This window comes from Drosophila subobscura, chromosome E (genome assembly GCF_008121235.1).
Source record: "Drosophila subobscura isolate 14011-0131.10 chromosome E, UCBerk_Dsub_1.0, whole genome shotgun sequence".
Taxonomy (NCBI): domain Eukaryota; kingdom Metazoa; phylum Arthropoda; class Insecta; order Diptera; family Drosophilidae; genus Drosophila; species Drosophila subobscura.
The window spans coordinates 8,022,928-8,039,635 of NC_048531.1; the positions used below are offsets into that span (position 1 = coordinate 8,022,928).

At 40.3% G+C, this 16,708-nt stretch overlaps 4 protein-coding genes across 4 annotated transcripts in view; 1 reads left to right on the forward strand and 3 right to left on the reverse strand.

Moving 5' to 3' along the window:
• The window catches only part of LOC117891764 (neurogenic protein mastermind), a 66,872-nt gene extending 53,513 nt beyond the window's left edge, over window positions 1-13,359 (reverse strand). Inside the window, exons 1-2 of the mRNA XM_034797401.1 lie at window positions 13,082-13,359; window positions 12,448-12,577 (exon numbers count right to left, since the gene is read on the reverse strand). The gene's annotated coding sequence lies outside the window, so the exon portion shown is untranslated. The remainder of the gene's footprint in view (window positions 1-12,447; window positions 12,578-13,081) is intronic.
• Window positions 1-16,708, reverse strand: part of LOC117891784 (RNA-binding protein 8A) — a 187,586-nt gene that overhangs the window by 50,589 nt on the left and 120,289 nt on the right. The window lies entirely within an intron of this gene.
• Window positions 13,986-15,679, forward strand: LOC117891777 (high mobility group protein 20A). The gene is made up of 2 exons (XM_034797443.1): window positions 13,986-14,680; window positions 14,751-15,679. Exons 1-2 carry the CDS (start codon window positions 14,250-14,252, stop codon window positions 15,514-15,516), a joined length of 1,197 nt encoding a protein of 398 aa, XP_034653334.1. The 5' UTR covers window positions 13,986-14,249; the 3' UTR covers window positions 15,517-15,679.
• On the reverse strand, window positions 15,568-16,191 carry LOC117891791. Its single transcript, XM_034797462.1, has 2 exons — window positions 16,029-16,191; window positions 15,568-15,972 (listed from the first exon to the last, which is right to left on the reverse strand). The coding sequence occupies exons 1-2, from the start codon at window positions 16,096-16,098 to the stop codon at window positions 15,701-15,703; spliced, it is 342 nt and encodes a 113-aa protein (XP_034653353.1). The 5' UTR covers window positions 16,099-16,191; the 3' UTR covers window positions 15,568-15,700.

Below are 16,708 nucleotides of genomic sequence, written 5' to 3' on the forward strand. Positions count from 1 at the left end.
GTGTGGAGGATAGTGATGTCCACCGGTTTGTGGAAGCCCAAGAAGTGGCAGCAACAGACAAATCGACTGCCGGAGGAAGGGTGGGATGGGAATTAAACAATTCTCGAAAGCAGAAATCCAATACGAAGTTGAGTACATACATATTTATATGTACATGCCTACATAAATAAAAATGAAATTGCAAACAAAAGCGACGCCAAAAAGGTTATTTCACTCACTTTCCATGTTCCCTAATATTTTGCCATTCACATTCAAAGTATTCGCATCGGTGATAATCCGATGGAATTTTTACAATACCAAAGAAAAATTTATTTCACGATGCCTCCCAGAATTGTTATCGAATTTTTGAGTATTCTTTGAGTTTTCGTTCTGAACTTTGTGATTTCTTTTCAAGATTAAACTATTTATTTTTGTTATTTTCGTTCAGTGTTTTGCCCATGGTGCAACGGCGATTCGGGCTACCGCGAGTCTTCAGACAAAAGGATATGCGATATTTTTAGACTATCCTCAGAATGAATGCACGATTGGTGGCTGAGCAGGTGCGAGTTATCCTTTGAGAGAGCACCAAAAACAGAAGGACAGAGAGAGGGAGAACCACTCAAATATATGCATACATATGTATGTATGTATGTACATATGTGTGTACATATGTACATACATGTGCACATATGTATATCTTTTCATATCCTCGCGAGCATTTCCACTCTCCTCCCCTCTTACCCAACACTCCCCTTTGCCGCTAATAAAGTACTAAATTGTTCGCCATTTCGGCATGCTTTTTGCTAAATGAACATACAGCACGCGGGGAACTATAAAAAAACAGAATAAAGAGTAAACCGGCCTCCGGTCGACTATAAACTGTACTACCCTAATCCTTTTAAATAAAATATTTATGAGTTGCACGATGAGGAGAAGCATTAAACGAAGGAGTCCCTCCCAACAAACGTAAGAAATTAATATACATATGTACATATGTATGTATATATGTATGTACAAGTACATTGTAGTGTTAAGAAAATATAACAGTGTCTATATAGTCTAGGAACAGATAAAATAAAGTCTTTGGTGAAATAGAAATTGATATTATGTACTAATTAAAATCCTGATTCCTTATATTTAAAGGAAAGGTGTTGGGCTGGGCACACCATCGTTTTGTATCACATTATCGGATCGTTAGGGTTTGCCCTGCCCCTTTCTATCCACAAAGTGTTAATCAACTTTGCCCCAGAGACTCGTGCTGCAATAATAAGTAATACTTCATACACGCGTAGTTTCTCCAGTTTTTTTTTGTTCTATTTATATTGATTTTTATGGGCCTCAAAGTTGATTAGCGTTAATTAATGCATGCTGTTGAAACAAATTGAACTAAACGAGATGTTTGAGTGCCCCGGAAATGCACACACGAGAATAGATAAACAAAAAGATACAGATACATATGTACATACAATATGTACATACATACACGCATACGCATTTACATACATACATACATACATAAGAGTATGAACGAAATATTTGACCTAGTAATTAAGCCAAGAGTTTAGCAGGAACATCTAATAAAGCTAATTAATGAAGTTAACTTTATAGCGATTCGGACTCTACTCACTTTCTTTCCCCCCTCTCTATCTTTATCTATCTCATTCTATTTATTTATATGTACGTATTTTTGTACATAAACATACATATGCACATTGTATACATACATACATATGTATGTATGTATGTATCTGGTTCTTCTTCCTCTATCTATCTCCCTCTCTGGCTCTATTCCAGTTGTTTGGGGCAACCTGTTTGGACCCCCGTCTTGTGTGCACAACAAAAGTAATTTCATGGAAAACTATTTGTACACCCGGAATGGGCATGTAATTGTAAGGTTAAAGGGGTATATGTTATTCGAGCAAGATACAGTTGTGTTCAATGAAATAGTAGTGCCGCGCCAGACAATTTTCTCAACTATTTTTGAAACCTTTCCAGTCTTTCGAATTGAACATGTGATACCTTTTTGGAAAGCCTGATATGTACACATTATAACCCAGAAAGAGTCCTGGAACATTTGCATTCCATCTTCTTGTTTTACATGACTTTAGAAAAACACCCATAAAAAATGCTGTTCAATAAAATAGTAGTGCTGGGTGCAAGTATTAAAAAAAAATTTAAAAACAAATTAAATCAATTCAAAAAAGTTGCCATCAGTAAGCTTAATTTATATATTGAATATTTTGATGAATGAAATGTTTAAATGTAACGGTACTTTTGTTTTTTGAGCGTAGAGCGTAATCATTGAACGGTCTAATATGAAGGACTTAAGAATTAGACTAAAAACTAAAATCAGGAGGTATAATGGAATTCAAAACTAATTTGAATGTGCTTTTACTGTTATATTAAATAGTTTAAACTAAAAGAAGCACCCTGAAAAATGATTTTTTATGCGAAAAAATTTTCTTTTAGTAGATGGTCGAAAATGGTTGAAGGCAAGACCATGGTCTTCAACATCCTCAAAAGTTATGAAAACAATTTTATATCGCTCTGAAAGTGTTTTGATAGTTAATACACGACTGATTACACATTATTTAGTTGCAAGAGGTCCCCGGAAGCTACGCGTTTGAGAATAAAAGCACATGGGTACACGACTCATGTTTTGAAAAATGAGGACATGAGGCATGTGGACTGGGCCGTGTCACAGTCCAAAAAATACTTTTGACAGATGAGTGTAAAGTTGTTTTATATGGTAAGAAAGACTCAAAAGAATATGTTTGGTGTTCACAGATATCTGATAACTGCCCAAATTCTTGAAAAAAACAACATTGGGGATGTTGAGTTGACCCTTATGGGCTACAGCCCATATGAACTCTTACTTCCTAGCCTTATACTGACGTATTTCATAAAGTGGTGTGTGCCAACATACTTTTTAATACAATACAGTAATATTACTATTGAAAAATGCCTATCAAAAGGATCTGTCATCAAGATAATGATCTGAAACACGCAAGAAAGCTCGCTAGGAATGGAATTTTATCCGAAGAGGTCGACACTTTTCCATGTCTTGCTCAGTCTCTAGACCAAAATCCCAACGAAATCTTATTGTAAAATGTGAAATGTGTTATTACTATTACAATTCCGTCAACCAGAGCACAGTTTTGTCAAGGTGTTTAAGAATTATAGTCTCAGATCTTATTTAAGCTTGGGCAGTACCTTATTTACACATGACAGGTGGGCGTAAGGCCATAGTGAAAACAAATTTGATTAAAAACTACATATTAAACCTCAAGAAACATATAGAACATGAAACATATGCATTAATTCCACTTTCGTTGTTTTTTTCGATTTTCTAAAAAAAAACTACTATTTTATTGAACAGCAGTTTTCATGGGTATTTTTCTAAAGTTATGTAAAACAAGAAGATGGAATGCAAATGTTCCAGGATTCTTTCTGGGCTATAATGTGTACATATCAGGCTTTCCAAAAAGGTATCACATGTTCAATTCGAAAGACTGGAAAGGTCTCAAAAATAGTTGTGAAAATTGTCTGGCGCGGCACTACTATTTCATTGAACACAACTGTAAGTGTATCATAGATAAATGTAATACATACATATATAAATACGTAGACGGTAGAATATCACCCTGACAAGGTAGACAAAATAGGAGGCAGGTATCAATTAAATTGGAATCTAAATATGATACACATTGGAACTGTCCGAAATAAAAACTGATAAAATCATCTGTATAGTGTAGTGAGTATTTTGAAGTCGTTTCTTTTTGTAGTTTATCTTGTATTTGTTCTTTTTTTCATTATTCGGTGGAATGCAATGCAGCTAAAACGCTCGCATGATTTTTTTTTCCAAATTTGCGAAATTTTGAAATGCACTTGTAACAATGCAATGTGAGCAAACAGAAGTCTGGATGCAAAACTGGGTTGCTCTTGCTTATATGGTCTCTGAGTACTAGGCGCACATCAGAACAGACAGACGGACGGACAGACAGACATGGCTATATCGAATCGGCTGCTCAAAATACAATATACCCTATTTAATCTTCAAATAGCGGGTATAATTAAACGCAATCCAAAGCGTCCGCAAATGTAGCACAGGGTGAACAAGAAGAAGGAAAGGAAGGAGCAGAGACACTGCACACACAACAACAAGAAGTAGGAGAAGAACAACAACAGCAGCAGCAGCAGAAATTGAGAAGAAGCCGCACAAAAAAAAAATTTCAGACAGACGGAACGGCCATGGATGGTAAACGAGGCAAAAGAACGTCAACGATAGCAGCGACGCATTCTGAGAGTAGCAGCAGCAGCAACAGAGGCAGAGACACAGCAGATAGATAGCAGCAGCGTGGGAGTTTCGTTAACAGCTGTACCCAAAAAATGCTCTCTTTGGGTTCGCTCGCCACCTCTCCTTCCCTCTCGATATGCTCTCTCTAGCTGTTGAGCACGTAACAACATCCCTGCGGATGCGTCACACGGTATTCTCTGTCGGTGCTGCTGTTGCTGCCTTTTTGTCACAGGTCGTTGCACTACAGAGGCATACACACACAGAGAGAGAGAGCGAGAGACACGAATGATGTTCGGTATATGTACAGTGACCACATGCAGGCCACGACTCTGCCGACGACGCGTCGTCGACGCGACGAGTGCTGCCAGACTGTCGTTGACTGCTGCAGCAGCAACTAAAACAACAACATCAACAACAACAACCTCTGACCAGCTAAGCTCCCATATGCCCTCCTTTCTCACCACCCAAGCATGTAGGATGCAAATCTGCCATGTGTGATTGTATGTATGTATGTATGTACATATGTATATATTTTCAGATCTATTCAGAAATGCGCTCTTGTGCCTCTGGTACTAAATAAAAGGTACATTTAAAAGAAGGTACTGCAGTTTGAGTGTGGCTGGTTTTTATTTTACATATAAAGAGCGATATAAGCTTAGCTAATAAGGCTACCTGGACTGGACCCACAGCCTTACACTACTCTTAAAATACATAAATACATACATATGTATGTATGTATTTACATATATGTGTACATGTGTCCTTAATGCCCTTCATGACATGGAAATGGACCAAAGGAATTGCTCTCAATTGCTCTCGCTCAATCTCTTGCCAAAGGTGCTGGTGCTGCCCAAATATTGTTATTGTTCTAGAATCTATTATGCATGTCTATTAATCACCCTTAGTCTGAGCTGAAAGTCCTTGATTCTTTGGTTGTATCTCCATTGGAATTAGTATTTAAGAATGAAGTAATATTTTTATGTTGGATTCGACTACGTGATACCCTAGAGCGGATAACCTATGAAGGCGTTCAAACTAGGGTGATGAGGGCGTACGAATAATAAGTGCGCCACTGTATCTACATTGTATGTACTATATAATAACTCAAGTGGCTACGGGCCCTCCTACTTTCCCCACGAACACCAAAAAAAAGTGCCAATTATAACCGAGGGGTAATCTCAGTGGCGTATCAAGGAGTAAGTGTTTGCTGGAGGTGTGGATGTGGGGATTGGAGGTTGCGGGCCACCTGTATTAATACAAATTTGTTCGTTGTTTTTGGCCCAGTCAAGCGAAAAAATATGCTCAAGTGGGGACTGAACGAATGCAAAGGCAGAATATTTTTTCTTTTTTGTGTATTATTATGATTTTGTGTATCTCGCAGAGCATAAAAGAAAAGCATTTAAATGAACTTTCCTCGCTGTTGCTGCTATATTTTGTTGTTTTTGTTGTACGTGGCACAAGTGCGGCCGCATGCTCAAGCTCACACACACCTACACACACGTCGCAGAAGTAACCAGAAAACGTGTTGAGTGGCGGCAGACACACAAAAACAGAAAAACACTGCAAAAAAATACATTTATTCCGACTATGGGATATCCCCTACAGCTCGTTTAATTTATATTAATTCATTGTAAATATAATAAAGACTCTGCGAAATTCAAAATAATAGATTAGGAAATGTAATATTGGATATATGTATGTATGTAGCCCTAGCAGCTTTCGTGTATATATGTACATAGGGTATAGGGTATAAAAACAAGTCTAACATTTTCATATTCTTTCGCTTGGCCAATCCCCCCTCGTATTATTTATCTCGTGCTTCATGCAAACATTTTCCATGCTATGTAACACACAGATGAAAACGCCGTAAGATGCGCCTCGCAACGTTCCCCCTCGTTGCATTTGTACATATACATATACATATGTATGTATGTATGTACATATGTATGTATGTATTTATTTTTTGCAAGTCGCAGCTTCACTTTAAAGTTCTCTCTATCTGTAAAGTTTTTGATTTTAAATGATTAATGCTTTAGTCGGGTGTCCCGTACAATGATTGATTAATTAACGTTGACAACCAAACAGGAGGCAACAAAAAAGAGCCGACACAAGCACACCCTGGCATACAGCATACACAGAGACAGAGGCGGCATTTGGGTTGTCCAGTTTTTCATTTCTGTTAATAAATTGCCTTCCATTTTCGTTACGGTATGTCTTATCCCCTTCCCACATCTACTATTCCCACATGCCACCCAAAAACATTTTCCTAGGAAATTCGAAACGATACGATACGATTTATTCCCGCGTGTGTGTGTATATTGCCAGGTTGGCCGTCGTGTGATTGATTTGTCCAAGTCTCCGCGGAGAAGCTGAAACCGAGAGGTTCAGAGAGAGATACAATGTATGTACATACATATGTATGGATGTATGCACATACATTTTACCTTTACAGTTTACTGTCATTCCTCTCTTCTCTCGATTTCTGAACGTGTCTCTTTTCAGAGGTGTACACGCAATTAATTATTTTGACAACTAAACATGAATTGAAACGTTATCAGCAGTCAATCATCGAATATTAATCGATTGTGACAACCGCCCAGGCATTTTAGGACTATTAAATGCTAAATTGCCTAAGAATTGATTAAAAGATACGAAAAAATATGTACAATGTATGGTTAGAAATTATATATGTATGTTCATACATAGATTCTGGTTTGTCGATTCCAGTCTCTTTTATACATAGGAACGATCATTGGGAGGAATATTGCACTCCTTGAAATTTCAGACTTCATTCCCGAAGTTATCCTAAACTGAATCGCAACGGGCCGACAGCCGCCTCAACCTAACCCGTCTTAAGGTGTTGTACAGAATTATGAATTTATTCAAAAAGAAATTTACCGGGAACAGAAACTGGAATCCATCCGTTGATCATCTTTTCTAGCGTACATATGTATTCCGTTCCCCTAATATGGGTCCCAAATACGGATTCCATTCATTAACTCAGCTGCTCTAGCATTGCATATTCATCAATATGACTACCAGTTTTGGGGTATTGCAACAGTTTTTGCCCCAGTCAAACCCCCTCGATCAACGACCTCTCACACCCGCGCGCTTTTAATTCCATAGGCGGCCATTCATCTTTACGTAATTTTAATATCACAGCAAAGCGGAGAAGCGGACCGTAGTGTGCGGGAACAAAAACAAACAAACAATGAGAAGACAACAACAGCGAACAAAAATGTAATCTTTGAAACAAAAGCACGAGCAACAAAAGTGAAAGTCTTAGAGGCTCTCCGTGTACAGGGGACCCCCACTAAAAGGCAACAACAAATTCAAGTGACGATGGAGTGGCGGAATACATATGTACATATCTACATACTTAGGTAGATAGGGCACAAAACTAATGAATGGATGAATAGAAAATGTTAGGGCAGATTGAAGAACGTTCCGCTCCACATTCATCCATCTCCTTCCACCCATTAAAATCGAAAGTATATCAGCATTTTATGGTTCTGCAATTGTTTCCAGATGTTTGAAACCAGTTTATTTGCCAAAGTCAATTCGAAATCTATAAAAATGTTTATTTATATTTGTATATATGTACATACATACATATGTATGTATGCATGGACATTTGCTTGTGTGTATGTACCATACACAAATACACACACACACATATCCGTGCGATACATTCGATCAGTCGAGCTGTTGTGTTGAGTTTCATTCGATGTCGAGTAGCAGTCATGAATATGTTTAAAGGAGAATTTAAATAAATCTGATAATCACAGCTCATCTGATTTTATAGATAAAATATCCAGACATGTTTAGATATTTAAAAAGAGAATGCCAGAGAGACTTATAGATGCACTTCACATGGTAAATAATTAGTAATTACTAAACCACTAATAATTAATTAGTATGTACATGGCTCTATTCCAGCGATATTCAGAGTCGAGAATAAATGTTTTAAGATTCTCGGAACTCAATTCTCTTTTGCTGCATTCGCTTGTGCAAAGTTTTAATTTATTTTTAAGCAAACATTAAGGAAGATTTAGCAAAAACTACCAGAAAAATACCAGATGTTACTCTTACAATCTGACTAGCAGTGAATGCCAAACACACTATAGAAAATACATAGAAACATACATGTGTATATTTTCCCACGCGTCTTGCCAATCTAAAAATCGAAGGTAGAGCAAGCCGGGCAGGTAACTCAACTATCATTTTATAGCACGTCCCCACCTTGTCTTTGGATCTAGCATAAAAGTGCAATAACTAATACAACAAACTAGCGAATTAAAATACAATTAGTACCTTGTATTTATTAATAATAACAATAGCCAATATCCCTCCCCTTCCTATTTAACTGATGTTGTGGACAATCTAACGGGCCATGTAAAATGTTCAGACACATGTACCTACACATCTATGTACATATGTATGTACACATACATACATATGTATGTACATTTATGCATGCAAAATGCTTTGTATCCTCATTTTTTGGTATCTCCCAGATGGCGTACGCGTGCCGTGAACATTCACAATTTCACATCAGCCGACACACACACGTACGAGTATACTAGCTGAGACCGTAAGCAAGATCTTTGGCTGTATCTCCGTATCACCGTACAACTAAATAAATATTCGCTGCTCTCTATGCTGCTGCTTTTCTCGGACTGAATGTGCGCCCAGCACTGATGTATGTATATATGTATGTACATACATTTGTACATACACATGTACATACATACGTTAAAAAAAAAAAAATACCAAACCAAAGAATCAAATAATATTGTACTACGAGACGCACGTTTAGTGTTGTTTATCGATATGTACATATGTACATCCGTATGTACGTACACATGTGAGTATGGTTGTTGCAAGTTCAACAAAGACAACGACAGCCAAAACGACCAGAAAGTACGAGAGTATCTCGTGGTCGGTCTCTGGCTTCCCGACGCCACTCAGCCACTCAGCACGTTCATTATGGTATTTTGTCAGATACAAATTTCAGAGTCGCTCTCGCGCTGTACCCTGTGGCTGCTTATGATTGTACGTACACACATACTTATGTACATATGTATCTATATTTGAATCTGAGTGTTTGTGTGAGAGTGCTGCTGTTGCTGCGGTTTGTTGCGCGATAAGCATACGGATATGTCAGTTAATTATTTGTTTAAATTTCGTATTTCATCGTTCTTCCAATGAACAAAATGTACAATAAATACGGGAATGCATACATATCGTACATATGAAAATATGTATTCAACTTTTGCATATGGTATACGTACATATGTATGTATGTACATATGTATGTTTATGTACATATATTTATTTATACATTTCGTATACGATTTCTTGCTGATTAAAGCATAAAATCTCACTCGATTCACATTTTGATGGGGCCCGTCAGCAGACTGGCTATTAGATCTGACCCAAGCCTTAGCTCTCGTTCGAAGTTCGGACAGTGTTCTTGTTTCTTTTTTTCGTATCGCATTCGTATTTTCGGATCAGTCGTTTGGCGAGGAATTCTGTGGTCTGCAAGGAACCGGGAGGTAGCCTGCAGCTGTAACCCCAAAGCTGCTGCAATCGTATCATGGCACAGTAAAAGCAGCAGCAATGCAGCAACGGCAGCAGGCGATAAGGAAGAAAGCGCAAGCAAACGGTAAGGTGCGGGGGCATGGGACTGTGACTGGAACTCCCTCCTCCGGCTTGGAAAACCGGTGCAGAACTCGCTGTGGCCAGCGCTTGTTGTTGTGTCTGTGTGTGCTTCTCGCCACCGTTTTCGTGTGTATGGTGTGGTGAGAGCATGCAACACTTGCAACACCAAAACTGCACGGCAATCGAATAAAGCCTGGCAGCCACAGCTGAGCGCCTGATACCTTGCGCCGGCTGAACACCTGGAATGGGGCACAAAATACAACATTTCGGGATAGGCTGGGTCCCAAAACTATGCTTGGCAATCCCCAATCCAAAGGAGGCACGAAATACACTCCTCAGATGGCATGTGGGGCCGGTGGTGAGAGGAAAATGTAGACTGTCGAAGGGGCGGTTTACGCGTGATATTTCTGCATTCAGAAGGGATGTTTTGCCTGTGTCCGTTGAGAGGGTTGGGATTACGATTGGCATGAACGAGTAGTGACTGGGACTGGCACTGTGGATGAGGTGGCGGTGGCGGTGTCTTCGTCACCAGTCATCGAACGCTGCACAGAGAAAACTCGAATATTTGTATACCCGATTTCAAATATTTCAGTGAAAACACATACAAATAATGATCTGTTTGAAAATCAAAAGCTTAATATTTGTAAGACGATAAGATGAAGATAGAAAGTGTGAAGAAATGTGCAAACAAAATTGACACTCAACATTATTAAAGCCTTATATATATCAAGAAAATTATGTTTGGTTTAAAAAGGAAAAAGAGTGTTGCACAGTGACTTCAGATTAAGTAAAATGCTGCTTTAGTTTGAGCACAATTTGATTAGGTATTAAAGGGTATACATTAGCCTGCTGTATGGTGGGAGGGAGTCCACCTTTCTTGTTGGAAACCTGTTTGCCCAGCCAGCCAGTTAGCCAGTAAGTGAGTCAGTGAGCAAAGAGCAGCATTGACCCCAACTGAGTCAACAACAAAATATTCCATTGCCAGAGACAGGGGGCAGCAGCGTCAGATCCGCTGGGGCCCCAGGGTCTTCTCTTGGTCTTCGCTGTCCTTAAGGGATCTCTCGAATCGAAATATTGCAGAACATGGTGCGAAATATTTAATACAAAAATGCTAAAAAGAAGTATGAACTGACAAAAAATAAAAGAAGACTACTGCAGCAGCAGCAGCAGCTGAGACAGGGGCCAAAGCAAGAGCAGAAATGTACAGCGGCAGCAGTGTGGGCACGGGGCACGAGCGGGAGGCAAAGACACAAACCTGTTCATAGTTGAAAGAATATTCGATGTGAACTCTTTTTCTTTTTCGTTTGTAGTTAGTTCAGCCTATAGGTTGAGAGCCCGCTGCCACCTATAATGCGGCAAGACGCTGTGTGGTGTGTGGCTAAGCTTCGGTTTTGGGCTGGACTTATTTAAGCTTAATTGGGTCATTCACACGCGCCACTTGCTCCGACTTATAGAGAAAGAGAGGGAGATATGCTGTATAGCGTGATACTAGTGAATGAAGAGCTAAAGATAGAGCGGGAGATCTAAGAGGTTTTGAAATTATTTATTAAATTTATTCCGAGATCTACTGCTTAGATCTGCAGATAGAAGGTCTCTGTGTATGTGAACTCAACGAATACTCTATTAGTAAACCTTGTTGAGGGGACACAACGTTTTAGCTGACAAAACTTCCGGTGTTATAGACGAGATTACGAAGAAGCAAGAGAGAGAGAGAGAGAGAGAGAATAGCGGGTTATAGGAATTTGAACCCCTAAAATATGAACATCGAATTGGTTGTATGGAAGATTCGAGAGACTGTCACTTTCCACCTCTCTTTCTCTCTCTCATACTCATTCCCTCTTCTACCTACAGAGGTGCAAAGGATCTGGGGATCCAGAATTTTTCTGCAACGAGTGATCGGGGAAAGGAAAGGGACGGAAACGCAAACGCAAACCCAAGGCAAAGTCAACAGCCCAGCAACAAAGCAGCAAAGCCAAACAAACGAAAAGAGAGGAAGAGAGAGAGAGAGTAAAAACCAAACCGACAGCTTCTGAGAAACAGAAAATAGAGAGAGAGAAGGATGCTATGCTCTCTCTCCCCGCAGCAGCAGCGGTACATTGTACATCCATAATTTTTTCTAGGCATTGCAACAACAAGAATGCAGTCTTAGCCACATTTATTTGGCAATTCTTCAGTTTCTCAATATGAACCACAAAAACTACAACCACACACACAAAAACTGGTCTTGATCTATTTTTAAATCCAAGCTTCAGATTGGAAGCTTTTGCTCGAGCTTTAGGCAACACACAAGCAAAGTACATGAAGCATAGAAAGAAAACATCAATCAAACGAAGTTCCTAGCTGCGCGAATGGCTCAAGGTCTGCTCGAAAATAAACCCCGAAACGGGTTTCAACACCACCCACAGCAAGAGCAAATACCGACAGGAAAGAATGTGCACATTTTGATACCCTCTGCCATACCCTTCGCAGGGGGTATCGTGCTATAGCGATAAGAGATGCAAACTTACCCCAGCAGCTAGGCGATAATCCAATTTGATTTTATTTACTGAATACAGTATTCCATTTGTTAGTTAATTGCTCGTAGTATTTCCACACAGATAATTGTAGTTCACTTTTTGTTTTTATTTCATTTTTGAACTGCAAGATACAAACATATGTAAGCAAAAACAACGAGAGAGAGAGAGAGAGATCAAGTTGGATCTCCCTAAGACTCTTCGCCAAGGTGTATTTTTATTGCGTGAGGCATTCCACTCTACGGTAATTGCTTATTTTTATTCATTTAGGAGCACACTTTAGTGCCACAAGGAGAGCAAAAGAGACAATAGGCAAATGCCTCACCTTACATTCATACACCTTATGCCAGTCAATGTGTGTGTAAAACTCAAAACAAAACAAAAACACTGCAGGACAGAGAGAAAGAGAGCGAACATTTTCTGGGATTTTTAGTTTGCCTTTAGTGGCTTTTATTGTGGGCCCTGCAACATGTTGCATCTCATTTTTTGGCCGTAACGGTAAAGGCAAAACGCTGCTCTTCGGGGGAGGGGAGCAAAAGCAAGAGAGCGGAAATAAAAAAGGCAAGCACACACACACACGCACACACATTTACTGGCATGGGATATCGCGGGGGTTGGTTTAAATTACTTGTAAATAATATTAACAACACTATAAACAATCACTTAAGTCACTTTTGTTGTAAGTTATTTATCGCAAGTCGCAGAGCTAAACACAAGACAACTTATATTAAAGGCTGTGATTAAAAATGTTGTACCGGAAACACTTTTCATTATTATTTTTGTTTGTTCCGAAAGTCACAATAAGCATCCGAATCCGAAACAATATTCGTTAAACATAAATATTTTATTTATATTTATTTCTGGCGGTATTTTCGTAATTTCCCGTTGTTGTTTTTACCGTGCCGACGCGTATGTGTTTTTTTGTGTTTTGTCCAGTGTGACCGCGGAACTATTGATCAAATATACCGACACACCCTCGGGAATATACTGAAAAATACCCCTTCATTTTCGAAATATACTGTAAATATACCGTAAACCTTAAATCATTCTCCTCGACTTTGATCTTCTGTTTAATATTATCAGCTTTCAGCTTTAAAGCTGTATTTTGATTGATTTGTTTTTGCATTGAGATTTCCAAAATTTCCTCAATTCGAAGATCTTTCCAAGGGTACTAAATGTTGGGGATCGGTGCTGCTCACTTTCACAACATGTTGCTGGCCCATTGATTTTATGTTGCTAACGGTAAAAACGCGCCGGTGGGGATGGAATAAAGACTCACTGTTGCGATGAAAATTCTCAGAGAAAGCAAGGGAGGTTTTTTGCTGCAAAATTGGTGTAAAAAATTAATGTGGACCAGTCCTCAGATGCGCTCAAATTTCACATCAAAATCGAGGAATATGATTTAAGACTACGGTATATCTACTGTATAGTTTAGTATATTTTTGAGGGTCTGACGGTATATTTTATCTATACTTCCGCGGTTACACTGACACTGACCACAATCAAACAACCAAACACAATTCACTTGACCAGGAGAGGATTTCCCTGACCGTTTAGTCACAGGAGAGGATTTCCTTGACAAGAAAGTCCCAAACCCGAACAAGCGTAAACAAGTGAACAATCCAACACTAACAACTCCTTTTGAGTTCAAAATTTTCAGTAACTTTTTATAATATTCAGCACACAAAACTGAAGTACCTGGTCAATGCGGACTCATCTCTGCGACCAACCAATTTCGCTGTAGCGATTAAATATAAAAAAAAAAAACTACCAAACAGTAAAAAGAGGATACAGACATGAGCGAAACAGCCAAAGATGTACCAGATGAAGCCGAAGAATCGCCCGCAGCACGGCCCACAGCCTCAGAGTCGCTGGGTTCAGCCCCCATAGAAGCGCACAATGAGGAAGGAGATAAGCTGCAGAAAACGCCCACTGGCAAAGGGAGTAAGAAGAATAAAAGCTCTAAGGCGGCGCAGTCGGTGTCCATTGCCGTGATGGACCCCGAGATAAAGAAACTCACTCAGCGCCGCATCAATGTGGCTGGAGCCCCCAAAATGCCACTGAATGGTTATGTGCGATTCATGAACGACAGACGAGAGGAACTGCGACGCGAGCAGCCGCAGCGGACGGCACTGGAGCACACGAAGATCATTGGCGAAGAATGGCACCTGCTGCCGGAGGAGCGCAAGGTTCCGTACATGGAAGCGGCCGCCAAGGACAAGGCTTTGTAAGTTACGAGATATTTACAGTGCACGATGATTTTCTGATTGGGTTTGTCCCTTTTTTATACCCTATAGGTACCAAGAGCAGATGCAATTGTTCTTTAAGGATAATCCTGAAATTGTGGCCAAAGAGTTGGCTAAGGTGAAGAAAGCTAGCAAAGGGGACAGTGCCTCGAAGGAGAAGACACCCAAAACGGCAGCCAATAACGATGTCAGCGTTGCCAAAGGAAAGAAGCCCAAAGCGAAGGCCGCAGCAGCAAAGAGACGTGCAAGCGAGAACTCTCCCGACCCAGATGATGTGCCGCTATCCCAGGTTAAACGAACGCCTACGCCACCACCGCCGACACCACCTCAACAAGCACAAGCACCAGCTCCAGCGCCAGCAGCAGTGGCAACCAGCATTGTCGTTGCACCGCGTGTCCTTCAGCCAGGCGAGATACCCATTTACACAAACGAGTTCATCGAGCACAATCGCAGCACGGAGAACGAGCTGCGAACGCTGCGCAAGACAAAGACGGATCTGGAGCAGCAGAACGCCGTGCTGGAGCAGCATGTCGACAACACCAAGGCCGGCTATGCCAAGGTGATGGGCGAGGTGGCCGAACTGAAGGAGGAGAACGTGCGTCTGGAGGCGTACGTGAAGGGTCTGCGCCAGAAGCTGGTTGCAGCCCTAAGCGGTGTGCCACTGCCTCCGCTGGAGCCGTCCGGTCCGACCGTAAACAACATAGACAGGTACATGCACCACCTGGCCGGCCTCACTGGCCAACCCCACAATACCATGCTGCTCAAGGCGCGAGATGCTCTGCGCAAAGTGGATACTACCACGCTGCTCAAGTCCTAGTATCAAGTTCTCCTTTTTAGATGAAACGATTGTAGAGTGCAGTATTTTATAATTGATTTAGTCTTAGCAACCATCCACCACCACAGCCGTACCACCACATGTGTATGAAGTATTATTGTAGGAGACATTTTGTGTGTTTAATAAACCCGTGTGAAGCGTGTAATTGTGGGAGTGCGTTGCTCGTTTAGTCCTGGGATGTGTCACCTACGCTATCGGCTGCGGAGAAGCTATCCGAGCCGCGTGGCGGTGTATACATGGCGTAACGCCTGGAGTAGCCCGACCCGGACTCGTCGCCTGGAGTCTTCCGGGTTGAGGGACTTCGTGGAACGCCACGACGCAGCAAGACGCGGTTCACCATGAGAATCCCGGTTGCAAGCAAGGGTAACACCATGTACGGGTTACAAATCAGACCAACAATGAACAGGCTGAAGGACATCATCCAATTGATAAGGCTTTCTGTGGGATCAGACAATAAAAACCGCATCATCTTTATCATCTTTTATCAAACTCACGTTCAACCTGCCAAATGGTGGCCACCGTAGTGTAGATGGCCGTCGAGATTGCCACCAGCATGGCGTACATCTTGATTTATTCTGTTTCGCCTTTTTCGTATTTCAAGCGAGAACTGTGGGAAGTCTGTTGGCCAGACAGTTTTCCACTGGAATGGCCTACTATGTTACAAACAATGAAAAATTATAACAAAATCGAAAGTGATGTGTACTGGCTTCACGCAGCAAAAAAGGAAAGGGGTTTTTTCTTCTTTTATTATTAAACAAAATGGTCGTCTCGTCTCGTCGTTTCACTTCTTCGTTAATGAACTTAAGCGTTTTTCTTCTTAATGTTTCTTTTTCTTTTTTTTTCGATTTGTTTCTTAGGAACAGCAAAAAAAGTTAAACAAAAATAAATTAAAACTTAAATAGAAAATAGTTTTGTTTGATAGTTGTTGTTGTTGTTGGTTTGAAAAGTATTAAATTCTAAATTATAGCGTACATTTAGGGTTTTATAACAAAAAATAATTTAATGAGATAATAAATCAAAGGCGCAGACTTCATAAATATTCCATTGAGTCGGGGGGAAAGGTCAACGCTCGCCATCCCCCCCATATCAAAGGCCATCACTTAGGTTCGTCCAACACTCTCACAGCGTTTGGTAAAAAAGAAAAAATACATGGTTCAGGGGCATCCATCCTAGT